This window comes from Vidua macroura, chromosome 3 (assembly GCF_024509145.1).
Source record: "Vidua macroura isolate BioBank_ID:100142 chromosome 3, ASM2450914v1, whole genome shotgun sequence".
Taxonomy (NCBI): Eukaryota; Metazoa; Chordata; class Aves; order Passeriformes; family Viduidae; genus Vidua; species Vidua macroura.
Genome location: NC_071573.1, coordinates 32,270,955 through 32,298,786, shown reverse-complemented (window position 1 = coordinate 32,298,786; position 27,832 = coordinate 32,270,955). Strand labels below are relative to the sequence as shown.

At 37.4% G+C, this 27,832-nt stretch overlaps 1 protein-coding gene across 4 annotated transcripts in view; it reads left to right on the top strand.

Annotated features, from left to right (window-relative positions):
* The window catches only part of CDC42BPA (CDC42 binding protein kinase alpha), a 179,699-nt gene that overhangs the window by 131,146 nt on the left and 20,721 nt on the right, over window positions 1-27,832 (top strand). For 3 of the 4 annotated variants that reach the window (XM_053972807.1, XM_053972809.1, XM_053972806.1), the window contains 15 exons: window positions 1,639-1,744; window positions 2,334-2,482; window positions 3,616-3,707; window positions 6,298-6,374; window positions 14,624-14,743; window positions 15,455-15,535; window positions 17,589-17,694; window positions 18,460-18,596; window positions 19,235-19,374; window positions 20,249-20,330; window positions 21,490-21,706; window positions 22,512-22,574; window positions 23,448-24,041; window positions 25,967-26,064; window positions 27,462-27,546. In XM_053972807.1, the coding sequence (XP_053828782.1) occupies window positions 1,639-1,744; window positions 2,334-2,482; window positions 3,616-3,707; window positions 6,298-6,374; window positions 14,624-14,743; window positions 15,455-15,535; window positions 17,589-17,694; window positions 18,460-18,596; window positions 19,235-19,374; window positions 20,249-20,330; window positions 21,490-21,706; window positions 22,512-22,574; window positions 23,448-24,041; window positions 25,967-26,064; window positions 27,462-27,546 (2,147 nt within the window). Of the gene's footprint in view, window positions 1-1,638; window positions 1,745-2,333; window positions 2,483-3,615; window positions 3,708-6,297; window positions 6,375-11,409; window positions 11,449-14,623; window positions 14,744-15,454; window positions 15,536-17,588; window positions 17,695-18,459; window positions 18,597-19,234; window positions 19,375-20,248; window positions 20,331-21,489; window positions 21,707-22,511; window positions 22,575-23,447; window positions 24,042-25,966; window positions 26,065-27,461; window positions 27,547-27,832 lie in introns of all 4 variants that reach the window. The other variant, XM_053972808.1, reaches the window with a different exon arrangement.

Here is a 27,832-nt window from a genome sequence, read left to right as displayed (position 1 = left end):
AGGGTTTTCCTAGATTTCTCCCCACCTCTTGAACTAAATTATAAGCAGGAGACAAAGAAGAGAAAGCCCAATAAATGCTTGCATTTTCATGTTGGGTGTGAGAAAAGATTTGTGGGAAATGGTTGCTAATTTTGCTTTTGGCTCCTCTGAATTACAGTAGTCTGTCTTTCTTAAATAAACCTTGAACTGTGCACCCAAAACTCACCACAATCTGCAGATATTTAGCCCATGGCTTTCATGGTGTGATCTTGCCCTAAAGCCACTGTGGGAAAGCTCTTCAGTTCCTCCCTTGTCCATGACAGTTCAGAGTATGTGCTCCCTGTCTTCCTTGCCTCCTGGCAACTATCTATAAATCTGCATTAAAACTTCTATAATTAATGGTAAACTTGCAAGCAGCACCATTTACATGTTCTGTGTGTGTATGAACCCCGTAGTACCAACCAGAAAAACTTACATTGCCTCGTAGGCATGAAGGGGAAATCACTTCCTGATGAAAGGTCACTGCAAGACAAAATCAACCATCTGGAGAACCCCAGTCAAACAGACTTAGGGTTAGAGTTACTTTTAAAGATCAGGAAGCAAGGATAAGTTAATTCTCATGAAACAGAAAAAAATATGTCCCCACTTCCATTCATTTATATGAATATTTAAAGCTGTTTGAGTCTCAGTACTTTGAGCAGATCCTAAACATTTTAGTGTTTGGTGTTGATAAGACTGAACTGTGATCAAGCTGTGGTATTGCCCTGCTGGTCTCTGAGGCAGCTCAGGGACTTGCATAAGACCTGGTGTTGCAGAAATGGGATTGCTCTTCTGTGGGCAAAATGAACATGTTTAGAGCCAGGCATGTAAGGAAATGAGGTGGGAGGAATGGTGGTGGGTTTTTTTTCTGTTTGTTTGTTTTAGGTTTTTCATAAGTTACTTAGTTTCAGTGAGTTAATTTTTTAGCAACTTTCTTTTCTATGTTAACACCTGAGGCAAAATGAACAAAGAACCTTCTGTTGTGATTAATCACAGAAAGTTGTTGTCCTTTCTTTGTAACTGATGATCAAAGAATCTGAAAAACAGGCATGTCTCCTCTTTGTTGTCTTTACACCCAGAAAACATGTCTGGATAGAAAACAAGCTTGGTGGATGAGACAGCCTCTTCAGGCTTATGCTGTTTAATAACATTAAAAGTAGACTCTCCCTGTTTAATTAGCACTTCTTGCAGTAACATCACTGTTAAACTACTAGTTCTCATGGTCAATTGGTACAGTAAAGTTAACCATGAGTTCCAATGTTATGTGGACAATTGAATTGTTAATTATTGTTTGTGAATTTTGTCTTAATTTACTCCCTAAAAATGAGTTGGAAGATTTCTTTGTCACAGTCTCAATTTTTGGTAGCTGATAGGTAGTACTTCAATTTTCAGTCTTTGTCATAGTGATGCATATTGTTTAATGGAACTCCACAAAGCAGCAAAGAATTAGTTCTGTGTGGTTTTTTGTTTGGGCTTTTGTTGTTGTTGTTTTTATCCTTATGTTTTGTGACTTTTTTTTTTGTATTCTGTATTTATCTGTTTCTGGTTGTTGGTTTGTTGAAGGGACTTCTGTTTTTTCTTTGGTTACAACATCTTATCTTTTCCTATGTAATTGTTTAGGGTAAGCGATGAAAAAGATGCTCGAGGTTATCTTCAAGCCTTGGCCTCTAAAATGACAGAAGAGCTGGAAGCCCTGAGGAACTCCAGTTTGGGTGCAAGAGCTACAGTAAGACTTTACTTCCATATGTCAGAAGGTTTTTTGTTTGAAAAAAACACTGATTTGATAGTTTCAGCTGCAGCACTAATCTATCTGTAGAGTCTATGTTAATTGAAAGTTAAGCTTTCCTAGAGCTTCTGAATAACCACATATCAAATTTATTGTTTATCAATTCTTTAAACACCAAGATCTTTATAATGTGATTTTATCTATATTATAGTTGAAGTAGCTACTTTGTAATCAGATATGTATTCATTGAAGGAAATCATGCTTTTGTTCATGAAAACCTTCAAGTCTTTCACTTATGAAGTGTGGATGTCCTTCATAGCTGTCATCTGAATTGAGACACATCAAAACCAGATTTCACAAAATCTCTTTGCTTTTGAGATCAGCATAAAACATAAAATTTGTTACTTGAGTTCAAGAGAACTACTACTGCTAACACTACTCTTAATTTTAGATTATTTTGGAATTAATGAACTCTTACATTAAGGACAGAATAGACTGGGAAATGTAGTTGTTGAAGGTAGTTACATTCCTCATGTTCAACTTCCTTTCCTCTTACTCTTTCTAATCTAATTTGTTGATTCTTTCCTAGGACATGCCCTGGAAGATGCGGCGCTTTGCAAAGCTGGATATGTCTGCAAGGCTGGAGCTCCAGTCTGCTCTTGATGCTGAAATCCGGGCCAAACAGGCTATTCAGGATGAGCTGAACAAAGTCAAAGCTTCCTGTATCTCTACAGAGTGGTAAGACTGAGTTGTTCTCATGCAAATTTACTTTGCTATCTCCCAGGAAATGTCATCAAATCATTATTTTATATACCTTGTCTGTGGAAATTTGATTATGAATGATATGCCAGTTTCATACACCCAGATGAGAAAAAACCCCAGCATCTGTCTTCATTGTTTGAACAGCTGAGCACTTAATGGGGGAAAGTTGAGATCTTGAAGACTTTCAGAGGGAACACATTCTCTTTAATTATACGATCTGTCCTAGTTGTGATAACAAATCCAAATCCATTGTTTGGGTTTGTGTCTTAGAATATATTCTTTCCCATTCTGCTGACAGCTGCACTGGGTTAGCTGACTAAAATTAATTATTGCATACTGATTTGCACAGTAAGAAGTAACAATGGTTAATGGACTATTATGAATTCTTTTATTCCTTCCTCAGACTCTTTCTTTCCTCTTTCTCACTTCTACCTCACCACCCCCACAACAGAATTTATTCAGAGCTGTGTAATGCCTGAAACAGGGGTTGGTAGGAAGTCATTCCATTTCTAGGTGTCCAGCTCCAGCTCAGAGCACTGCTGTGTTTTGCAGCTTTAGGAAAGCAGTAGGACAGAGCTGAGACTCGAGTGTGTTACCTGTAAAATGGGAACATCTGGTTCACCTACCTTGAATGTTTTTCAGGCCAGGTAATGTGATGACAGGCAGCATTGGAAATCCTGTAGGAACAGGAGAACCAGTGTTTGCTTTGACAGGCAAGAATGAGAAATGTGCTGAAATTGCAGACTAGAGTTACCTCTCAGCTGTGAGTCAGAAAGCACTGGAACAAGTAACTGTAAAGGAACTGAGAAAAAAAAATAGTTCAACTGAATCTATTACTGTCACAGCTACTTAATTAGCAAATAAATTTTAATGAAAAACAGGACTTTTTCAAACATAAAAATACATACAGTCTTTTTTTCTCATTCACAGGATACAAGGTCTCACAATTGCTTAGAAATTAGAACCTATTTAATATACAAATGGCTTTTTTTCTGTAAACTAAGCAGGTCCCAGTAGATTTATTCTGGTATTTGAAGATATCAGGAGCAAGAGTGACTTGTATCTTGGGTTCTCAATACTTACATACATTTTTTTGTGTTCTTTTGAAGTAAATTGCAAGAATCTGAGAAGAAGAACATGGAGCTTTTGGCAGACATCGAAAGGCTGAAAAAGGAGACAGAAGAGCTTAGATCAGAAAAGGGTATGGCAACTGATATCCAAGTAAATAGTGTGTCACATTGGTGGGTGCATCTTATCAATCAAGTGTCACCTTGAAACTAAAATATGATACCAACATATGAGCACAACACTTATGTGTCAAGATGTACCCACAGTAGTTGCATTTGCACTTCTGATACTTGTAATATGCCTCAGTTTTCTTGGTACCTTTGAACCAGTTGAAGGCATTATTTGAGTTGAGACTGCATTGTTTTTATTTGGCCTGTGTATGGTGATTTACTGACAGAAAACTGTTAGAATATAGATACATTTCTAACCTTTTCTCCTTTATGATGGGTGAAGGTATTTAGACATCAGTACTGATCATAGTGTTGTTCATCTCTGAGTGTTTTGGGCCTGTCTACACAGAGAGTAAACAGCTGCAGAGGAATTGATAGCATTTCTTTGTTTCTGGGATAGCTCCATTGATAGACTTTGCAGCCACATAGCGAGCAGTGTGGTCATGAGTGCTTTGCTGTGGTATTAAGAGGATGTTCTGGGGTTACTGTTGCATCTGTCCAACACTATTTTGCATTGTTGCTGGGAGAAGAGACTTTTTTGGTAATTCTGCATTGAAAAAAAATCATTCAGCGTTGAATAATGATTTGGCTGATTCTTTGCAGTTTCTGTAGTAGCTCTAATATTTGTGTCTTATGAGCCACATGGGAAGAAGTATTTTTCAGGCCAAATGGAATTACCTAATTTTTTGTAGTTCTGTGAATTCCAGAATTTAAATACCCTGGCAACAATTGCTGCATTGGGATGTCAAATATTGTTCAGCTTTTCCAACTTAATGGCTGGTTGGTCAATAAAGTATTAAAGTTTACATTAATCTCCTATATATAGGCCTCCCAGTCTGATTGACTGGTAAAAATAATTCAAACCTATACAGAACGTTAAAAAAACGGTGTAATTAGCAAATAAGACTTAGGGAATTAGTACTCCCTCATCTTGATGCTTAGCACTGATACCAGGATTATGCTTCCTCCAAGTGCTTGGAGAGAAGCTCTTGATAGCATCTCCCTGGAGACAAAAATACTTAGTCCTGTTTAGGTTTCATTTATATGTTCTTGAGCTTCCTTAAATATTATGCATGATTTCTTGACTTCTGAAATCTTCCTTTTTGTTAAATAATGTTACGAATTTATTATTCATATTTTTACCCTATATTTTTTCCAGTGTTTAAAACCTTATTGTTCTGGTGAAATAAACACTTATTCTTTGCTGAAAACAAGCAAGCAAAAAAAGTACTGTTCAAGGAAACATTAGTCATATTTCTTAACAGAATTATATTAGTAATATTCTACTGCAATTATTCAAATAGTCTGATAGAAATACACCTTAATCTAAATCGTTACCACCTTTGATTTGGTTTTCTCTTAAAAGAAGAAATATATTACTGTTTGAATTATGAACTGTATAGAAGATTCAAATGTAGTCAAGGTACAGTGATAGAGTAACTTGCAGTGTGTGGAAATTGATTTCTAGGAAGGGATTATTTGGATTAGCACATAATCCTTTCCTGTTTATAAATACATTCCAGAAATTTAGACAGGTGGGGAAAAGATTGCTGAGAGTATTCCATAAAAGTGGCGGTAGTTTGAAAATTTGTTTTAGTATTTTATTGTGATTTCAGTGTATTTATATTTTAAAGAGGAAAGTGTTCTTTGTAACTTCATTCACTGTGGGTTATATTTAAAACCCAGGGTTTTAAATATATGGGTGATATGGCTAATTAGAGCAAGACACTGACATTTTTTTTAAAGAAATAGATAACTTCTGATAGCATCATTGTCTTGAGATGCACACAGTCGTGCAGGCTCTGGTCATAATAAATACATACATATATATATGTGCATATATAATGTGTTTATAGCATTGAGAATAATAGAGTTCATACACATCTGTGAAGTGTAAACACCCACACAGCAACTTAAATTAAAAAAGAAGAAATAAAAAATACCAGTTGGAGCAAGTTCAAGTAAGAGCTGAGGTGTGGCAGTCCCTGCAGCTCCGGGAGATGCAGTGTTCCCCCTCTGCTCGCTGGCCGAGCATCGCTTTGATGTGTGGTGTGACAGAAACATCTGATCTGCACCCAGGATTGTGCAGCTGCTGGGCACTCAGTAGGGAGAGGTGGCAGGCAGGCACAGAGCATGGCTCAAGGAACCCATCTTGTTTGGAAATGCAATGTTTTTGTTGGCTCCAGCTGTCCTGCCACGCTGGGACATCCCACGTTGTCACCAGGGCAGGGGTGGCACCTGCTGCATTAGTGTGTGGTGCAAATGGACACGGGCACCTTAGAAACCAGTGCCCTCTGCATAACAGACATGGACACAAGAGCGTGTTTCCACATGGAGCTCACACCACACACATCCTAGCTTGGGAAAAGTTGATTAAACACGTGCTTGTCCATTAAAAAATCATTTACTATGGAAAATAAACCAAATGTGCAGCTTATTTCAAAGCACATAGGTGTTTCAGGTGGACACTCAAAATTCTAATTCAGCAAGGCAAAGGTCCTCCCTGAGAAGGTCATATTTGCTGTAGCTTATAAACCTGCTGCTGTTTTTTAGGTGTAAAGCACCAAGACTCACAGAATTCTTTCTTGGCATTTTTGAATGCGCCTACCTCTGCTCTGGATCAATTTGAAGTAAGTGCACAGCTATTCTAACTCTGTTAGTCAGTGGAACTACTGTTGTGTGCAGCTTCTGTGCATATTTGCTGAGGGTTTGTGCCTGTATTTTATTTGTATTGCACCAATAATATTAGTGTGTAATAATTATTTATTGTTTACAGTGCTGGCTGTCTTCTCTTGAACACTTGTAATCACAGTGAATTCTGTCTAAAACCTTGAATTCAGAAATTTGCCTGATTTTGCAGTGAACATGAAAAGCATAGTTGTTCAAATGGCTTTTCTTTGTATTCAGAAAAATGCTAAGTAATGAAGGCAGTAGTTTGGTAAAAACAAGAAAATACTAAATCATCCTTAATTTTATCCCGTGAAGTCATTAGTGCTGTTTATTAGGTTGTTTTCATCATCTGTTCATTTTACACAGAACTGTAAAATCCAGATAATTGCTATTCATTTCCTCTCCACAGATCCTTTTAGTTAAAAAATTAATCTGTTTAATACTTTAGTCACTTCCAGACAAAAGACCAGAATAGGTAGAAAGCCTGGCAGGAAAAAATTGAAACAATACTATAGATTTATTGTCTTCTTTTCTAATCAACAGTAAGGAAAGCATCATCTTTCTTTTAAAAGAACAGCTGAGGTGAATTACTGGTCAAACTGAATTCAGAGGATACAAGGCACCACCTTTACAGTTAGACATTAATCTAAATTTTGTCTATTTTTTCCTGATGCAAATACAGCATCATCGCATTTAGCTATGAAAGAGCATAATCCTTCCTATTACTGATGTCCAAAAATTCTCTTTCTTTTCATTATGTATTCACTAATTCATTGTTCTCTCTTGAAGTCCTCACAATTAACCTAGTTTTTTAATTTCCTTTGTAATAATTTATGTTATAAATTAATTTCAGAATAAGAATCCTGTTGAGAGTATAGCAATAAGACTTTATTGAGTAAATGCTGAAAAAACACTGGTTTCTTTACAGATAGTACATTGATTAATTGTCTCTGAAAGGCAATTAATAATAACTTACTGAGGTAACTATTACTGCCACTGGTTATTTACAGTTCTTTATTTTTGCACTTTTATTTATATTGAACAGTTTTCTTCATCCTTTTCTTTCTCTCTCTCTCTTTTTTTTACTGCTGTGTTCATTAAAATAGGATTCCTTTTCCTCCTCTTCATCCTCATTGATTGATTTTATGGATGACGTAAGTCTGACTCTCAACCCAGTAAATCCCCCAATAACGGATCAGTTGATTGATTTGGAATATTCAAACATTAATGCAGTCAACTTAAAAAATCTGCGAGTGCAGTGGAGAACAAAGTATTTCTGTTATAGCACTCTTACACCTATTTATATAGATAGGTGTTTTGTTTTGAAATAAATGCTTTTCTTTAGGTGCAGCTGAAGAATTCTTAATTGCAAACAGTTTTTCTGATGGGCAAAAGCTGCTTTTAGGCCTTGTCTATTGATATGGCCTGTGAAAAACAGTTGCAAAATCATCAGCACATTTATGTATTTAATTCTTTTGCTTCATATTATTCCTTTATTATGAGTTGTTTCCATCAGTTTTCTAACCACTTCTCTTAAAAAGTTACCCTTCCATACCGTTAATTGCTGTGTGCTCAAGTAAAATATTTTCTCTTTTTTAGCTTGCATTGTAAGATGTCATTTTCATTTTGACTGAAGTGAACTTACTACTTTTTATTGCCATTTGAAGTGCAGGTTTTCTGTCAGGACTTTTAAATATTTAAATATTTAAACTGTTTAAATATTCCATCTTGTTAATTGCATACTTAGGGAATTGAGTTAAAAGCTGAAAATTGACTGCATTATATTTCTCCCAAACTGAAGTAGTAGGCCCATAAAAGTAATTATTAATAAAACTTTTGAAATCCAGATGTATAGAGCCCCATCCATTACAGCTCTGTAGGAATAATTGTGTGTGTGTCTGTGCTCGTGGATGTGTTTATACATATTATACATTCATACATTCACACATATTTATACATATGTTTAACACAGTGTTATTCTATTGGCATTGAAATTAGATAAAGTTAATATTGCTTGAGAAATATCTGCTGTGAAGGGTGTAGCAAAGAGGATGAGGTATATGAACCTTTTCTGCTGCTTTCATTTCCTTTTACATACTCTGAAAAAATGCTTGTCTTCTGGATGCTTTTTCTCTGTAAATCAGGTTTATACCCCAGACAAAATGTGAAGGTTCATCTGTGGTGTCATAGTAGAAGGCACTTACCTGTTTTTTTTGTATAGCATACAGAAAGCTTCTGGCTTGCTGATAGTGTTGGAATTTTCTTACACACACACACAAAAAGAGCGTAAAAAAAAGGTACGGTTTCCTGTCATGTAAATCCACAAAAAACAAATAACATTTATATTCTTTATCTGGATTAAAGAAAACATGTTCTCTTTTACCTGAGTATTAGGAACACTTCATTTGTATAAGCAGGTTCTTGAACAGAAATTTATCTTTAAAAATATCTAAAACACTCCCCTGAAACCTATTAAAAGAGAAATAAAGGACATATGTGGCAGTTGCTGATAATGTTCTATTTTGCAAGGAGAAGCTTAGGACATGGATATTTTCCTGGTTGCTCTCTAGTTAATTCTGAAGGGCTTCAGTACTTTATTCTGTATTTATTGTTGCTTATATTTTGGGGGTTTTTGGGGTTTGTTTTTTGGTGGGTTTTTTTGGTTTTTTTTTTGTTTTTTTTTTTTTTGAGAAGGCAGCATTTTTTTTTCCACAAACATTTTCACTATTTTTTTTTCTTTATGCAAGTGAGTAATTTTCAACTGCTGGCATACATCCTTTCATAGCAATTCTTCTTGATTGGTCCACCCAGATCAGATCTTTGCAGACCTTTTAGTCTTGGGTAAAGGTTCAGGTATTAATATTTATATTGTTTGCCTGTAGTTAGCTTCCTGCACATGGAGTCAAACCTTCTCTGTTCCATCTTCAATTTGAGTCCAGCAGGAGTGGTTTTTTCTCAGTTGCACTGGGCAAAGATCATCTCTGGGCTGGACTAGCCAGGGCCTCATGTCTCTAAGATCAAGGCAGAATTTAGCACCTTGCAGAGAAATACAAGACATTCTGTCTTTGTTAGAAAGAGAGATAAAGCTGTTATCTGTGTTAGTAGATGAAAAGTAATGTCATTCAGTTGTGCTGTGAAAGTCAGTTCTGCATCTTTGATTTACTGGACAATCACTTGATTGATTCATAGCATAATTTATAGTCTGAATTATCTAAATGAATGGTTATTTATGATTTAGCTCATTGAGTTGGTTTAGTATCAATACATTAGATAGACTTGAATTAAAATAAGGCTATTAAAACTCCCTGCCCACTGGATGTGACCTCCATTCCCTTCCCAATGACTCTTATTGGCAGTGGTTACCTTGAAGGGCAGTGTTTCTTGCAGCATCTCCAGAAGAATTAACTTCTCAGTCAAACCTGAGAAGTGTGAGGGTTCATTGGGGTCTTTGCGTTAAGACCAAGGAAGGATTAGAACTCCTCAGGTCAGTCTCATGCAGTGCTGCAATATTGCATGGGGTTCAGGAAAGCCTCTCTTGTAACCAAGAACCCCAAGTAAATATTTCTGTTGGCCTGGATTGTTTCTTCAGACCCTATGCCTCATTAAGGAAGGACAGAGTGTGTGTAAAATAATGTGCAGATGCAGTGGCAAGGCATTCCTTGCAGGATCTCTGAAGTCTGTTCAGCATACAGATGTGCACACTGCACTGGGTTTCCTAGGGTTGGTATGTCTTGTGTGTCTGCCATCCAAATAACATAACTATTTATAGCATTCTCTGAATGACTGGAGTTAATTCTAATTTTTCCAATGAGGAAAACAGTAGTTTTGCAATTTCTGCTGGTGAGAAATAAAAATAGATGTCCTGCTGCCTCTGTAGCCTGTAAATGCTAAGGAGAAAGTGGTAGCTCACTATTCAGATGAACAGCACTCACTGTTGGTTCCTGTCTTGAAAAGATGCTGGGTCAGGTTGGCAGAACTGGTGCCTAAATCCTCATAGCTGTGACAGCCCACATGTTCAGAAACAATCCTGGTATGCCCTCTGCACACAGGGCAGTAGGAATGTGTTTACAGTCCCTGAATTCCAGTCTTGGTGAGGAGGGAGGTCACCCCCAGTGACTGTAAGAGACTAAACCCTGCTGCTGTTTCTCCTGTGTGTTGCAGGCTGTCTCAATAACACTGTCTAGGTGTTAAGTCTCCTGTGTTCACCAGAAGTGTCTGACAATGGAAGTGTTGGGTTTCGTTTTTTTGCCAGGTGGATCTTCATATATCTCAGTAGTTGTGAGAAGCAGTCAACTCATTTTATTTAAGGATGAATTTGTGATTATTTCATAGCAATAAAATGGAATCCCATTTTCCCTTGACAAAATTATTTTTCCCACATGCTCAAAAATACTATTTTTTGCCCTGTTGCTAACACATTAGAAATTAGAAATAGATTTCTTAAGTCCTTCTGCAGTCTGTCCTCACATGCAGTCCCCATGGGCTTTAGCTAGACTAAACAAATCTGAACTCTGCAACTAGCCACAGAATAATAAATGATGTTCTGAATTCTTATTATTGAACCGAGTAAGTCATAGTGGTGTGTGATGAGAGCCTTGACTTTACCTGCACGTTCATAATTAAGTTGAGTAAGTCTGGTTCATAATAATACTTTAAATTGGACATACTGTGCCTCCAATAGATGACTTTATTCATGTTGTTCAAGCACAGAGATGCCAACTGCAAATTAATGGTGCAGTGTAGTCTGCAGTTCCACTGCTATAGTCCAGTGTAAAACTGTTGACTTGGAATAGCTGTTCCCTTTTTTTTTTTTTTTTTATAATGTTGCTTCCTTCTTGTTGGCCCAGAATAGCTTGTTTTTAAAATACTTGTAACAGTGAACATGCTTGTGTGTGTGTCTAAACACTACCTCTAGAGATAGAGTGAGAAGTTCTGAGGTGATGTATGTGTCACTGTTTGGTTTTGTAACATATTCTCCTCCTTTCTTTGTTAAAGCGCTCTCCTTCCTGTATTCCAGCTAACAAAGGCAGACGTGTAAGAGGCTGTCTTACTCTATGTGGCCCTTTATTTTTTGCCTGTTGTGTCCATGCCTATGTTTAATGTATGGATTGTGTATTTACCTCACTGCATGTCTTGTGCTGCTGCTGTTTGCTGCTGCTGCTGCTGTGCTTTTTGTTGTTTACAGCTGTGGGCTCAAACCTTTTTGGACTATTTCATTTGGCAATCCTATGACTAGAATTTCACAGTAACTGGAGAAGATGCTTTGGGTGCTTTCCCCTTTCAGTGAACCCCATGAGCAAAATATCTCTGAAACTGGAGAAGGTGCTTTGGGTGCTTTCTGATTTTAATGTGTAAGTTCTATATGGACGCTGATCAGGCAAATGCAGGTTGGGAAGATGACCAAACATCAAATGAGGGCCTGTTTGTTTCCTTGCCCTTAGCAGAGGGCATGTGTTAAGTCATGGGAATTGCCCATAGAAAGTCAAAGTTTGGCATCTGGGGGGAACTTCACAGTAAATGATAGAAAATATCACAGTACCAAGATAAATAAACATGAATTGGGGAATTGAGTAAATGGAGCATCAAGGAGGATAGGAAAAATTAATACAAAGAAAACAGAGACGGTTGTGTTGTAGCTGGTTAAGCTGGAAAGGTCTATGCCGTTTCAAAAATCAAGGTGGGTTTTTAAGCACTTGTTTACACGTGTTATCAAAGCAGACTCAGTGAGGATGAATTCCAAACAGTTATGCTATGTCTATTTTAATCTCATACTGCCACTTCTGATTCTTTTATACAGATATGATGGAAGGGATAAAGCATTTCTGTTGAATGTTCAATAAAGAAGCAGTAATGCCTGAGAGCTCTGTTGATGTCCTTAGCCATGCAGTTCAAAGCACACTGCTGAGTCTCTCAGGCAAGCTTATGGTAACTGGTTGTTTTTGTTGGTGGTCCCTCCAGTTCAGAAGTTCTCTCTGCTCCAGATGTGTTTATACACTGGCCAGCTTTGGCTCAGACCTGCACAGTCCTGTGGAAGACAGCAAAGCTCTTGCAGTTTGGTAGGAAATAGTGAAATCTGCTTTGGGTAATCCAGTGGATTAGTTTAAAACCAGTTTGAAAGGTGCTAACATGGTCTTCATAAACTGTTGACCATAGTTGAGTCAGGTTGCTTTTGTACTTGGTTCTTCTCATTAAAGCCAGGACCTCAAGATCACTGCAGCAATACAGCTCAAGGCCCTTGTTTCTGCAATGAAGGTGGTGATTAAATTCCCTTCTGCAATGGTGGATCAGGTTCTGTGTTTCTTGTGGGCTTTTTATGTTTGTAAGTAAAGTGAAAATACATTTGTTACTGTTTCAGCAGTTGTCTTCAACCACAAAGGCTTTGTAGCACATTCCAGAAAGGTTCCATCACTGATACCAGGCTTGTACTACATTTTTTCATCGACACCATGAAAATTCTTTGGTATGCAGATGCTGCTTTGAAAGGGAAAGCCCTTGGAGTGTCTGGAAACATTTATGAAATGATAGATTAGATCTCTGAGTTTAACTTGTAGGAAAAAGGAGTGTGTTTCTTGCTATGAAAAAATTTGCCTGTAGTTACTCATTGGGCTTATTTTTTAGTAACATTTTTAAGGAGGAGGTAGAATTGTTGAAGGTTAAACAGTCTTTGTGTGGACTCCAAGTTTTCACATGTTTAGACTGGATTAAAAAGAAGTTCAAAATAATTGAAACGTGTTGGATTTGAGGATTTACTACTTAAGGCATCAGTGTTTCTAATACTGGGTAAAGCTTTCAATTATTATTTGCTTCTGATAAATCTGAGCACAAAATGTTTGCTTTACTGCTACTTTTTGCCTCAATGCTTGAAACACATGATCTTTGTGTAGTTAACAGGTGTATCCCAGTGTGAGAATTTCCCATTTTCATTTCAGAAATGCTTGCAGGCATGTTAATATGCCCAAGTTGATTAAACTGATGAGCATTCTCCACCAGACAATTTTTTGGAAGAGTATGGTAAAACTAGAAGCCATCAAACGTAACTCACTATTAAAAAAAAAAAACAAAAAAACAAAAAAAAAACAAAAAAAACCCAAAACCAAACAAACTAGCAACTGCACCTGTTCACTACTGTGACTGAGCTCTTGAAGAACAGGACTGTATGTGCATGTATGAAATTGGCTTGACAAATATAATTGATTCCCAAAAAGCAGTAAAGCTTGTGGAATTCTTGGTATTGTCAGTGGCAAATGAGATGAGAAACACTGGAATGTTCAAATGCTTTCTGCAAACATGGCTGCATATTTTAGTTTGTCTGCAAGCTAGGCAAATCCTTAGCTATGAAGAACTGATGATAGCATTGCTGCAGAAAGTAGAGGCATGCCATGGAGCCTTCTGGAGGCCAGCAGCTTGTACTTTTATTATTTGTGGGGAAAAGCATTTTCACCTGTTTTTTTTTTTTTTTTCTAATATAATTTTACATAGGAAACTTTGCAGAGATGTCTTGTTTCTGAGGAAGAATCCTGCCTTCTCTGATTTTTTCAGCTTTACTAACAAAAGATGACTTGTTACCCAGGATGCCTCTTAGTACTTATGTGCCTTGTTCACGTGTAGCTCTGTGTTGGGCTTAGTTTCATTCTATATATCAAGGACTAGGAAAACATTCCCCAGAAGAATCTGTGTTCCTGGCAAGGATGTTTCTGTAGTTCACATGGGGTGCAAAACCCCCTCAATTCTCTGTGAATATAATTATCAGGATATACACTGCTCTGCCTTTTCTCCTTGTTTTCTCCTGAATGTTTGCAGGAATTTACATGGCCTATGTGAAAATTCACTTCTAACAAATCCCTGCTACCAGTGGACAAAACCCAGTAGCATTTAGAAAATACTCACCCTTGAAAAATGCTGAATTCCAAGTGTCTTCAAGTGGTTATCAGGGCCCTGAACTAGCAGCTCTTATGCATGTGCTCACCTCTCAGCAGAAGCCTTGGCGTGTTTACATGCAATAATTTTCATTCCATTTTGTTGCTTTTAATTAGGAAGTTGCTTAAAACTGAACTTTTATCCTCTCAGTTCTCTCTTAGGAATTCTACTGCTCCCATATCTTATTTTGGTAAGAGTTGAGAATTCTTTTTTAATGATGTCTTCGATTTATTTCTTTGGTTGTTTTTTTTTTTTTTTTTTTTTTTTTTCCTCTCTTGAATTGTTCTCCTAGATTGATTCAGTTGAGAATTTTACTTTGTCTAATACTCCATCACGGGATGAAGACAGCAAGTCTCACCTCCATTCAAGATCAAGATCTCCTTCTACAGCTAGTGAGATTGAACCGATTGAGGTACTTCAGTGTTGAAAGATATTTGTCTTTTTTTGTCTTTTTTTTTTTTTTTTAGGAGTAACAGTTTCACTTGTATAAAAATGACTACTGCAAGTCTTTTGTTTAGGATGAAGCCTGTTCTTCTGCAGCAAGACTGTTTAGGACTTTGTAATAGCCTTCTGCACTAGTGGGGAACTGTGTTTTAGGGAATGTTGTATTTCCTTCCACATATGGTTGATTGAATAGGGATGGGAACTATGAATCAATTATTAGTTATGGTCTCTCTTCATAACATATCCTCAGTTATGAATATTTAAGAAATGTTGGCACAATGATTATGTGATAGTGTAGTTTGTAAAAATACACTTTAAAGCCCTGCTGGAAGTGTTTTTATTACAAAATGTTAGCCAGACTCTGCAACTATAATAATACATTTATGTACTAATTTATCTCCTTTCCCTGTTAAAAAAAAAATAATGTTGTGGTTATTTTATATTAGGAAATGTCCAATCAAATGTTTCAAATAATGTGAAGTTAGTTTTGACATTTAGGAGATGAATCTCACTGAGAAATAAGATTTGTTTTTCTGAGTCCTGCATTAATCAATTTGGTTTCATGGCTTGGATGCTGGGGAATGGGGTGGGTGGGACAACATACTCTTCTTCCTTTATCCAGGCTTTCTTTGGTAGTGTGTTCTTGATGTCTGATTGATCCTTTGGGGGCTCTGTTCAGGTTGCAGATCATCCTCCTCGCTCAATGCACACACCGACCATGAGGACAGCGTATATTGGCTCGGGACTCTCTGCACCAAAGGTACCCTGTCAAGCATTCACACTTTCTGTGTAGCAAGGGCAGTGTGTCACTCCCGGGCTACAGCTTCAGGAGAACTGGTTATCACACTGATCTTACCAGAGCTGCCTAGAAGGGGTGTTTATGTGCAAGCTGGTTGCTCTCTAAAATTTAAAAGCCTTGGTTCTTACATTATGGAGTGTGACAAGCTGCACTAGGAATTCCACAGGCATTTGATTGTAGGAAAAACAGTAGTTTGGACATCAGAAAGAGGTAAATGAGCTAGAATGTGAAGAAAGGAAAGTGCCATCCTAGGAAGAGAGTGTTTGCTGGCATATGTCTGACCAACATGCCTTTCTACTCTTGGCATACAAGAAAATTTCAGATTAGCATGTCTGTGTGCTAATTAGATGCTTATTCTTGAGAAAAGGCAAAGAGTATCCCTAAAAATGAAACCACTGATTTGCCTATTTTAAAGCAGTGCAGAGTGAGCACTACAGAAAGAGATTTCCAATTTTCCTGACTTTTGGCTTTTACCTGCATAAATACTGATTTCCATCAGTTGTTGCAATCATTTTGCTGTTGCTGAATGAGCCAGTGTATGCTGTTTCCCAGTGGATTATGCCTACTCAAGCAAATGAAGAATAAATACAAGCTTTAAAGGAAAAAACTTCTTGTGAAAATTTGGAAAATGACTCAATGGTTTAGGAATCTTCTGTATATTTAAAAATTACCGTTTTTCCTGCAACTAATAGTGAAGAAGTAAGCCTTTTTAACAGATCTGTTTCTCTACTTTGATAACTTGCAAAGTAGCGGAAGATTCATTTGTATAAAGGAGAGCTAGAAATTTTGAGCAGACAGTGTTCTGTTGGCAGCATCTTAGTAGATCAATTAAAAAAATACTTGAAGTGCACTTGGAATCGTGTGAAATGGACTTTACTGTCTACATAATTAAATTTTTGCAAACATTTTGCTCAGTAAGTAATGACTTGCTTTATAATTTATTATGTCCCCTAAAGAACCTTCTTACTTTTTGATTGCATCAGTGTTTAAAACTGAGTGTTGTTTCCCTGCAAGTCTAAAAACAGAACATTCTGTAGACAGAATGCTGCCATTGTAACAGTAAAGCTGTCATTAAATATGGATAAGTTTGAGCCCTTAGCTGTGATATCTTATGCTCTGAAAAACAGGGAAGTGAGTAAAATTTTAACATGCCTACTCTCCAAAGTAGTCTGCAAAGTTGTCTTGTTTGAGATCACGTACGTGATGAGGTTTTTTGGACAGTCTTGGCATTGACCCTATGCTCTGGCCTTTCTCCTCAGTAGTTATTCACAGGGAGTTTTTATAGGAAAGTAAAGCAGCTTCCTGGATTTTATATAAGGCCATCTGTGAGTCATCCTGCCACATTACATAGGCATTTAGCCTTTATATAGCAGCATCAGCATGGCCATCCTTGAGGAGAGGGAGAGAATTAAACCACTTACTCGGTGTTCCCAAGGAATAATAAAAAAAGAGAAACCTTTTCAAAATCAACTTCATCTATCATCTTCACCTCTTGCCTTTTGATTGGGTGTTTTGAATTGCCCCTGCTAAACACCATAAAAGGGGGCTCTGTCAGGGCTTTCTGGCATAGAATTTAAAATTTTGAAAAAGTCTGCTATTTTTCTTTTAACTAAGGCAGTACTCCTGACAGAGGAGCACTGAATTTACAGCTTAGGAAATGCTGTTATGGGTTGACCTGGTGACAGTCAGGTCCCCACTGAGCACATGATTATACATATTCAACTTCTAAAGTGTAACAGAATCACTTGGGCAGCTTTTCTATCTGCAATGGAAGCAACTCATGTTCTGAGACAGGGTCCAGTTTCCATGGCTTGGTATGGCTTTGTTTACAAAGGATGCTTTAAATTATCAACAGTGGGCACAGTTACAAGGAAATTTTTTGGCCCAGATCTCATTTCAGTAAGCACAAACAAGCTGCCTTATGAAATGCACCTCTGCACTCTGGTCTGTGAAAGAAATAACTGTACTTGAGAAGTGTTACAGGTGGTAACATCCTCCTCTGCTCATTTCACAGCCTAAAGCTCACCAGTTTGTAGTGAAATCCTTTAACACACCAACAAAATGCAATCAGTGCACATCCCTGATGGTTGGTCTGATACGACAGGGCTGTACTTGTGAAGGTAAGCACATGGGAGACCACAAACAAGTGTGAACTGAAGTTCTTATAGATGCAGATGGCATAGGATATGTAGTGTGGTGATGCAGGAGTCTTCTGCTTATATTTTGAATAACAGTATATTCTCATGCTTCAGTCTTTAATAGTAGAAGCCAAGCACTTCGAACATGCATAAGAGATTGCCCAGTTACCTGGGGACACTCTTATTCCAGTTGCTGGTAGAAGAGCTTAGTTCAGTGTACTCAGAATAGTAATAAGGGGCCACAGGTGGCCCCACAGGTGACCCCCTGAGTGGTCAGGTATACTGACACCAGATTTGCTTTATGCTGCATGGCAAAATTTAAGACATCTATTCTGACTTATTCCAGAAAGAAACAGAATTGGTACTGAACGGCAATTATTCTTGTTTGTATGCATGCAGAATGATGCTTATTGTTTAAAGGATTTTTCAATTTTTTTGTTTACTAGTATAGTTGTGCCTAGAGGACATCATAGAGATTATCTTAGGCTCTTTCTTATCTGGATGAAAGCAGGTGTATCCATAAACTATGTGAAAAAGAGAAATGCGGGATTTAAAGCAGATAAAAACATGAACTTCTGCTGTGTGCAGACTTATATTTTTGTCTGTAGCAAAGTTCAGTGAGATTATTCAGATGCTGGTCAAAAAAGGAAAGGGGATTTCTTTGTAAATCTCATCATCATTATCACAACTTTTTCATCGCACCAGAAATAACCATCAAATCTTTTTGTTTCTTCTCTTCCTCACAAGTGTGTGGATTCTCTTGCCATGTGACCTGTGCAGACAAGGCCCCTGCAGTATGTCCAATCCCTCCTGAGCAGACTAAGGGACCTTTGGGAATAGATCCACAGAAAGGCATAGGAACAGCTTATGAAGGACATGTCCGAGTAAGTAGGAGGTAGCTGCGTTTGGGGCACTTACATTAAATTCATTGTTTTCCAGAGCTGGTATTACTTTGAATACTGGAGGGATAGATTCAATTACATATTAGGGTAGCATTTTGGAAACTAAGATGTAAATGTTTACACAGTAACTCTTAGCATTGCCAGCAGTAGTCCTCTCTCCATCTGTGTTGGTCAATGTGCTTTTGGTTGGTCTTGAGTAGTTCCATCTCTGGAGATCAGATCATCTTCCAGGTCCTGCGAGTTTTTTGAGTCTTTCTGCTAGTACTGTCTATGGTCACTGGTGTGGATATTTGCACAGAAATATTAAAAGATTTACTCAACATACTTTTGGCCATAATTCTGTGGCCAACTAGAGACAAGTTTTTTTTCTCCATGTTTGTTAATACAGCTCTGAATGAATTTGTGATATGAGAAAAAAGAATCTGTGATGCTATTAATTTATTAATATTGTCTGTCTGTCATTGTTGGTCTTACTGCTCCTGGGCTTTTGCTTATGTTGCTTAACATCATCACTGAATTAAAACTTTCCAGCCCAGATGAGCAAACTGATTTTTGTGCTGCTTGATTTTTTGATTGCATCTAAACTTACAGAGAGTTGATCAGAATTTATTTTTCTAAAGGTCCCAAAGCCAGCTGGAGTAAAGAAAGGTTGGCAGAGAGCGCTGGCAGTGATCTGTGATTTTAAACTCTTCCTGTATGATGTAGCAGAAGGAAAAGCATCTCAGCCCAGCGTGGTAGTGAGTCAGGTCATAGACATGAGGTAAGCTGTTTGCTGCTGGTGGGAGCTTTGCAGAGGCACTGGGAGGTTTTGTTCTGCTTTTCCTTTTTGTCAAATCAGTAAGCAAGTTCCAGAGCTTTTATGAAACCCTGTAATCCATATTGAAAGGCATTAATTTTCTGGGATAAAAAAATAAAACAGCAGTTAGCAGTTATTTGGAGTTAGCCTGAACTACACTTGTTTGTTCCTATATGGATGTTTAAACTTCCATTGCTACATCATGTGCAAAGAGCATCTGTTCATCTGTGCAGAAGATCAGGAATGAATAAAGAGCTAAAAATAACACAATTTTGGGGTTGAATAGAGTTTTGAAAGACATAAAACTTTGTTATAGGGTAAATGTATTATAATTTTTGCTTCAGAAGGGCTGAATAGTTTGTTCCACTTTGTCTTCAGTATTACTGAAATACTACCAGCCTCACTGAAGGCTGAAACTATTTAATATAGCAACTAAGTAAAGCTTGTCTCTGATCTAAGTTCATCCAGGAAGCCCCAAACTACTGTAAGTTACAGCTTCTAGGTGAGTTTGGATTTTTATGAGAGTTGGAGAGGTTTCTTTGTTCCACTTATTTTTTAAGTTGGACTTTTTTCTTCAAAGGTTTTAATTTATACAGATTTAAAACAGTTACAGAATATCTGAATAGATTTATCTCCATCAGCATTTACCAGGAATTAATTATGCAACATTGCATTTGTGAGGTTTATCTTCAGATACAGATGAAAGGATAATTCTAAAAATCAGATTTCAGTGCTGACTTGTTATGTCCTTCACTAAGCAAGGCTGCTGGAAAAGTAAAATCCAAACATACAGATTTTGCTCATTAACTGTTTTCCAATTGTTTGTGGTCTCCATAAGGGATGAAGAATTCTCTGTGAGTTCTGTCTTGGCCTCCGATGTCATCCATGCAAATCGGAAAGATATCCCGTGTATCTTTAGGGTGAGTATTACATCCTGACCCTACTAACCCAGACGTGCAGGGTTTCACAGGGTGATCAGTGGTGTGACAGCTTGCCAGTATTTTATTTCTTTGGCAAGTTCTGCCCCTGGGAATCCATGGCAGCAGCAGCAGCAGTGCATAGGGATCTGTACATATATCATTTCTGTGGTAAAAATAGCACTGGTACATCTAGACAAGCATTCATTTCCATGTGGGTTGTATTTTTTAATCTTCACAATAAGATGTATTTTCCTCTACTTCTTCTTAGTCATTTGAAGTTCTTCTGTTCATCATGACCTTGTACATTTTCATTTTCTCAAGTTTCCCTCTGCTTCTCAATTTAACTGACTGGGTTATTGATGAAGTCTTTATTTTTTGTACTTTTTTTCAACGTATGCATTGTATATCTGAAAACTCCCATTCATCAGATAGTCAGTATAGAAATTTAGTGCAAAATGCTCATCAAAATTTATGTCTAGTATCTGGTATCAGGATTTTGACATCATTGGCTTATTCTAATATTCTTATTTTTGTTAGATTTTCTGTTAAAGCTTTGACCTCTGTGAAATCTCCTTGATGTCTTATCAATTCCTCTATCATTTCTTTATGGTGCCTTTCTATTTCAGTCCTTGTTTTTCCAGTTTTTAGACTATTCATCACTCAGTGGGATGAAAGGAGATAAAACCCACAAAAGGGGCTTTCCATTTTATCTGTAATTGCTGTATCAAATGCATGAAAAGGATCACAGAGCATTCTTTCAATAAAAACCATTCCTATTGCATTAAATTATTAATGAAATCTATAGCTCTTAAAAATTCAGAAAGCTTTATAAAAATGCTTTTTGTTATAAAATTGCTGTGAGAAACAATTGACTACCTTGTTTAGAGCTGACATTCCTGAATTATAAAATAAATACAACTGCATTTAAAATAAAGGCAACATTTTCTCTGTTCTTTAAAATATTCACACCTGTTTTTCTGCTGTGGGTTCTTGATTAAGATAAGAGTGTTTTCTATTAACTGAAGAGAAATTTTTACTTCCTTAATTCAAACAGCTAATTAAAAGGGCACTTAGAGGCATCTGATTCCCTTGTAAAAACGATCACGAGGAAATTATTTATCAGTTATGACTTAAAACTGTGTTTGGGTTTTTTTTGCAGGTTACAGCCTCCCAGCTCTCCGCATCCAGTAACAAGTGTTCAATCCTGATTCTAGCAGACGGTGAGAATGAAAAAAGCAAGTGGGTGGGCGTGCTGAACGAGTTGCATAGGATCTTGAAGAAGAACAAACTCAAAGACCGCTCGGTCTATGTTCCCAAAGAAGCTTATGACAGCACCTTGCCCCTCATCAAAACAACACAGTCAGCAGCAATCATAGGTATGAAGTTATTAAGAAGAAAGCTCTAAGAAAAATGGGCATACTAAAAGCATGATTTTTTTAGGGAAAAAAAGTGTTAGATGGTTTTCTATTGAATAGAGAGTAATAGGTAGTGATTTTATCCCATATGGAAATGTGTATGGGCCTAAGAGAAAAGTGCAAGTTAGTACCCAGCACTTTTGTCAGATCTTTTAAGAGTATTCCCTCTATTCACCCATATTCATAATCACAAATAATTCACCCATATTCATAATTATTCACCAATATTCATAATTATGAATAATTTTGTCTGAGAATTGGACATTCCTCTTTTGTTACTCTGTAAACATAATTCCCTAACTGGGCAAAATTAGCACTATAGAGTAGGTGTAAGTCACTCACTTCAAAATCTGCTGGTAGGACCAGAGAGAAAATGTAAGATCAGAGGCTGAATTTAGTAATTTCAAATACTACTGCATAAAATATGTTAAACTCTGATTATGTAAATTATTTCAATATAATAATATAGTTACTTCAAAGTTGGTACTAGACCTAAGTTGTCTGAACAGTTTGTTAAAAATTATGTTTTTAGCTGTTACTTTAACTAACAGGAGAAATGGGAAAAGACTTCTTTTTTCAGAAATTTGAAAGATTGGGAGGTTGCCAATTTTTTAAAATGCATGAATATATTAGGTTTGCCCCTATATACAATTACTTCAATATATTATAAAAACTGTCTCTGTTAATGAGAATTATTGCTACTGTTTACATGATTCATAAAGTACTTCCAAAGAAAAATAATTTTTTTTTTTCCTTAATGTCGTAGACCATGAAAGAATAGCTCTGGGAAATGAAGAAGGGTTGTTTGTTGTGCATGTCACCAAAGATGGTAAGAAACTAGGAACTGGTAATAATTTCCCTAGTACCAAGTCATTCTTTTTCTTACTCAGTATCTTCTGGTTTCCTGATTTTTTTCATGATTAACTACATTATCAGCTGGACAGCTCCATGAGAGACCAGAAGGTGTTCTATGTGCTTTCTGCTTTGGATATCCTTTCCAATGACAAAAATACAGCTTTTGGAATGCAGTTGAAGTTTTTTCCCCCAGACTGGTTCAATGCTGATTTCAGACCAGGTTGCTCAGGGCTTTACCCAGTTGAGTGTTGAAAATCCCCAAGGACACAGGTTCCATGATCTTTTTGGACTGCGTGTTGCAAATTACTCTCACAGTGAAACACTTCCTTTGTATATTCAGCAGGAGCCTCACTCATCTTAATTTCCTGCTGTGCACCTCAGCAAGAATCATGGCTTAATCCTTTGTGTAACCTCCTCATTGGTACTGGAAATGAAAACTTCTGTGCAGTATTGAAAGATGTACTAACAGATTGCCCAAGTTAATTCAACAAATGACATGTTTAATTGTATGTTTCAGCTCTGAGGCTTTTCCTTTATTCAATATTTTTTTGCTATAAACTGTTTTTGAAATTAGTACTGAAATAATACAGTTATTGTTACTGCATCATATCTGCTCCTCCCATTTCTGATGAGGAAAAGCCAAAGGTTTATTCAGAATTGCCATATCTGGTGTTATTAAAATACCAGTTTAGATTCTGTACTTTTTAATCTTGCAGGGAAGCAATAAAGAGGATTTCTTGGGTTTCTTTCCTCGTTCATCTTTACAAATACATGTTATAATCAATTCACACTTCACCATTACTTACTTGAATTTGGGGGGGGGGGGCTGTTTTGATTTTTGTTTCAGAAATTATCCGTGTTGGTGACAATAAGAAGGTTCATCAGATCGAGCTTATCCCGAGCGAGCAGCTCATTGCCGTAATCTCAGGACGGAACCGCCACGTGCGGCTCTTCCCCATGGCCGCCCTGGATGGAAGGGAGACTGACTTCTATAAGCTGGCAGAGACCAAAGGCTGCCAGGCAATCATTTCAGGACACGTGCGCCATGGAGCCCTCACCTGCCTGTGTGTAGCCATGAAAAGGCAGGTGCTCTGTTACGAACTAAATCAGAGCAAGACGCGCCACAAAAAGATCAAGGAGATCCAGGTGCAGGGGAACGTCCAGTGGATGTCCATCTTCAGTGACCGTCTCTGTGTGGGCTACCAGTCAGGTTTCCTAAAATACCCCCTCCATGGAGAGGGCAGCCCGTACAGCCTGCTCCATCCGGACGACCACACGCTCTCGTTTATCTCACAGCAGCCAACCGATGCCATCTGTGCAGTCGAGATCTCAAATAAAGAATACCTGCTGTGTTTTAGCAGCGTCGGGGTTTACGTCGACTGCCAGGGCCGAAGATCCAGGCAGCAAGAGTTGATGTGGCCCGCAACTCCATCTTCTTGCTGTGAGTTGTGCTCTGTGTGTGTGTGTGTGTGTGTGTCTGTGTCTTTGGTGCTGTCCACTGAAGTGATCTCTGCTTGTGTTGATATCCTCAGGAGGTGGAGTTCAGGGCTAATTACCTGACAGGTTAAAGAATGCTCTCAGCCCCTGTCACCATTTTAATCTAGCCAGAGGCTTTAATCCTCATTCATGCTAGTTTCAATAACTCTGGCACTGACCTGTACTTGCTGGAACACAAAGAGGAATCATGAGTCAGGATTTCTAACTCTTGAAACAGCCAAAAGCTTCAGGTTCAACGGAGGCTAACTTTAGGTATTTGCTACCACCAGTGCTGGACTGTTGTTATTTAAAGTTTGGAATGTGATTGTACTTTGGCTCTGCATTGTGGTTCCAGCTTTCTTCATGCTGAGAGTCATTAGGTTCTGGTAGTTTGACTTGCTTTTCTCTAATGGTATTTGTTCCTACTTACTAGTCTGTTTTGTCTTTTCTTTCTTTATTTGTTCATGCTTTCTTCCTCAGCAGGTTTTGTCAACAACTTTCTTTTTCATCTCCTCTCTCCTTTTTCAAAAAGTGACCAAGTTTCCCTCCTGTCCCTCTCTCCCCTTCCAAAATACAGTGCATAGGAGGCAATATAAAAAATATATTTCATAACCTTAAGGAAAACTACTGTAATTTTTCAAGATTTTCATTTCCACCAAGGTCTGTTAAACATTTATAGCACCTTATTTCAACGCTGGGGCTTTATCATTTTGACAGTTTCAAGGGGAAAAAAAAAAGACAAACCTGAATGTCTATCTTCTTCTTTTTAAAATCTTTCTGAATGCAGATAAAGATTAGCCAAATCTGCACTCAGAGTAGTGAATAAGCCCAATTCTGTGTTGATTTTTAGAACAGTCTGCCTTCTTACCTCACTCTGGCAGCAGTCCAGTCACACTGGAAAGGGAAGGAGTATTTCACCTTTTTTGAGTGAAGGCCCTTCTGGGTATAGAGGGAGCAACATGTACAGGGTGTTTGCGACTTCTGGATTTCAAGCAATTTTACACAATTGATTATTAAAGTGGACTCAAGACAATGAATGAATCAAAACAAAAGGCTATATGATAGATTGAAAAATGTGTATTTTTCACACATAGTTCATCTATACTTGCATTGTTATTTGTGACAGTTTTTTGATTGCCTGAAATTAAGTGATTTGATATGACTCCAACTCAGAATGGAGGTGTATTTTATAGCGAAAGCTGTTACATTTAAACACAACTTGGATGCTGTTGTTAGTCTTGGCAGACTGTGGCAGTCTTGTTGCCGACATGGAAATAATGAATTCTCCTTTAGAAGTGGTCCCAGTGAAACAAATTTCATCCTGGGGAAATGTGCCAGATAAGTAGCAGAAGATTTCTCTTTACAATCCAGAAAATGAGAAGAGAGAATTAAAGTTAAGGAAACGTGACTTTTATGACTGTGTCATGGTGCTTAGTTCCAAGTGATGCTCATTTAGTGCAAAGTCCAAAAACTCAGAGCTCAGTTCATTCAAGTGACAGTTATTAAATAGAGCAGAGTATTTTCCTGTCACATCATTTACAATATGCGAGCTCTTATTAAAAATGGGGCTTTTAGGAGGAAAAAACCTTTGAAATACATCAGTATTCAGCAGAGTAAACCTTAATGTCTTACCATTCAGAGAGTAGTTAGGTTTTCAGCAAAGTTAAAAGAAAAGTCATGGAGGTTTGTAATTTTTTGGGTGGTGCTGGTTTGCCTTCAGAATAAATTTCTTGGTAATTTTTGAGTTAAAGCACATTTTTCAAAGCTTGTTGCTGGATTGTGGAGCACTGGTTTTGCTTTCTTAAATAAATATGGTTAAACTGTAAGAAATTGTCTATTTTGGGCCATGTCCAAAAGCACATGACACAATTCCTCATTGTTCCCTCCCAGGTTACAATGCACCATACCTCTCTGTGTACAGTGAAAATGCAATTGATATCTTCGACGTGAACTCCATGGAGTGGATTCAAACTATTCCTCTCAAAAAGGTAACTTCCCATTTCAGTATGGGCCAAGGAATATGTCTAGACCCAGTATTGCTTTAGAAGCCATCATTAAAACTGCTTGTGGAAACATAATTGAATTAAAAGAAGAGCTACTGCAAAGAAACTACTGCATTTTTGTTGGAAATAGAAGATAGAAAATGTGTTTTTGATGTGGTTGCACTGTTTTAGATGAATGGTCAATCTGGAGCATATGGCTATGTTAGATTTACTCATACTGTTGCAATAATGAGAGGAATTAATTGGCATTAATTACATATGGCTTCATTGGGAACTATTGTGATTATTACCAGAGGATGGTGGATGTTAAGATAATTACACAGGCCTTCAAAAATCTGTCTCCATCTCTTGCTGCATAGTGTAGATAGACAGGGTTAGAACATTTTGTTTCAACCAGTAGGAACACCAAGAACAGGATGATGTCAGTTTGGATCTCTTATCAAAAGGAAGATGTTTCTGAAAACTGACACTTCCTTGGGTATTTAGAAGGTGTTTGCTCTGCTGTATTTGGAAAGAAAAAAGTCAGGTTTTTTCCCTGTGGTTTAGACTGACTCCAGCTTTGTATCAGGGTCAACACAATTCCTTTACTGGCATTCCAATGACACAGAGCTGCAGGACATTGCCCCTGTGGTCTTCTGTTGGTCATTCAGTCTCTGCATATCAATTTCCCACGTGCCAGATGCAGACCAGGATATTCTGGCAGTGCTGTGAGGATACATAATGCAAAGATCAAGGTGCTCAGCTAATAACCATCTTGAAGAGAGACCAATCTGGACTTTTATGGGGAAGTTCTTTCTGGTGTCTAAACTTCCGAGTTATTAAGCAGTTCGAGCATTTTTTTTTTCCTCCACAGTAGAATGTGATTTAGTACTTTGAATAATATTTGGCTCAAGGATTCCCTTTTAATGGGTGAAGCTACTTTCAGCAAACAAAATTTCTACACTTAGGAGTCTCAAAAATGGCCATTTATTATGAAGAGTCTGTTTCTAACACAATTTACAGAGTGTAGAATGCTTCTTTCATTTTTATGTTGGAAATCACAAATACCAGTAGGTTTTAGCAGTCTGTGTGTCCTCTTATCAAGCCGCAGAACATTATTGTGACATGGTACTAACACAAAGTAAAAGCTCATCTTATTGCTTTGTACATCTAATAGAAAAAATTGAGTTGATATATGAAGTGGACTTCTAAGACAACTATTCATTTAAATGCTGGGAGGAATGGTGTTAAGCCTGTGTCTTGAAGTGGAATTTTAGGCATCCCCCTCTGTACTCATTCTCAAAAAAAGAGTTTAAAATTCTTTTGAACTCTTCTTTGTGGCTTTAATGACTTGGAATTGTTACTCTTGAGAGTGTTACAAGGACTGTTTTTCCTTGTTTCAGGTACGACCCTTGAATACAGAAGGATCACTAAACCTTTTAGGCCTGGAGACAGTCAGATTAATATATTTCAAAAACAAAATGGCAGGTAAGTAAAGAGAAGCCAATTTTCATAATGCACATTTTTGTTTAGAAAGTGTTTTTCTTTATCTGTATCTGTGCATAAAGGAATCTCTTAAATGTCTGTGTGCTTGTTAACTTGGGAAGAAGCCAAAGCTTATGAATTCCACAGTTATTTCAATGCTGTCTCCTCTCTGAACTTTTTTTTTTCCCCTTATGAATATTCAGTGAAGACTGGAACTAGAAACTAGAGTGACTGGACACTCCCTCCAAATGTGGGATCACCTGCCAGAATGCTGCCTAAAAAAGCCTGC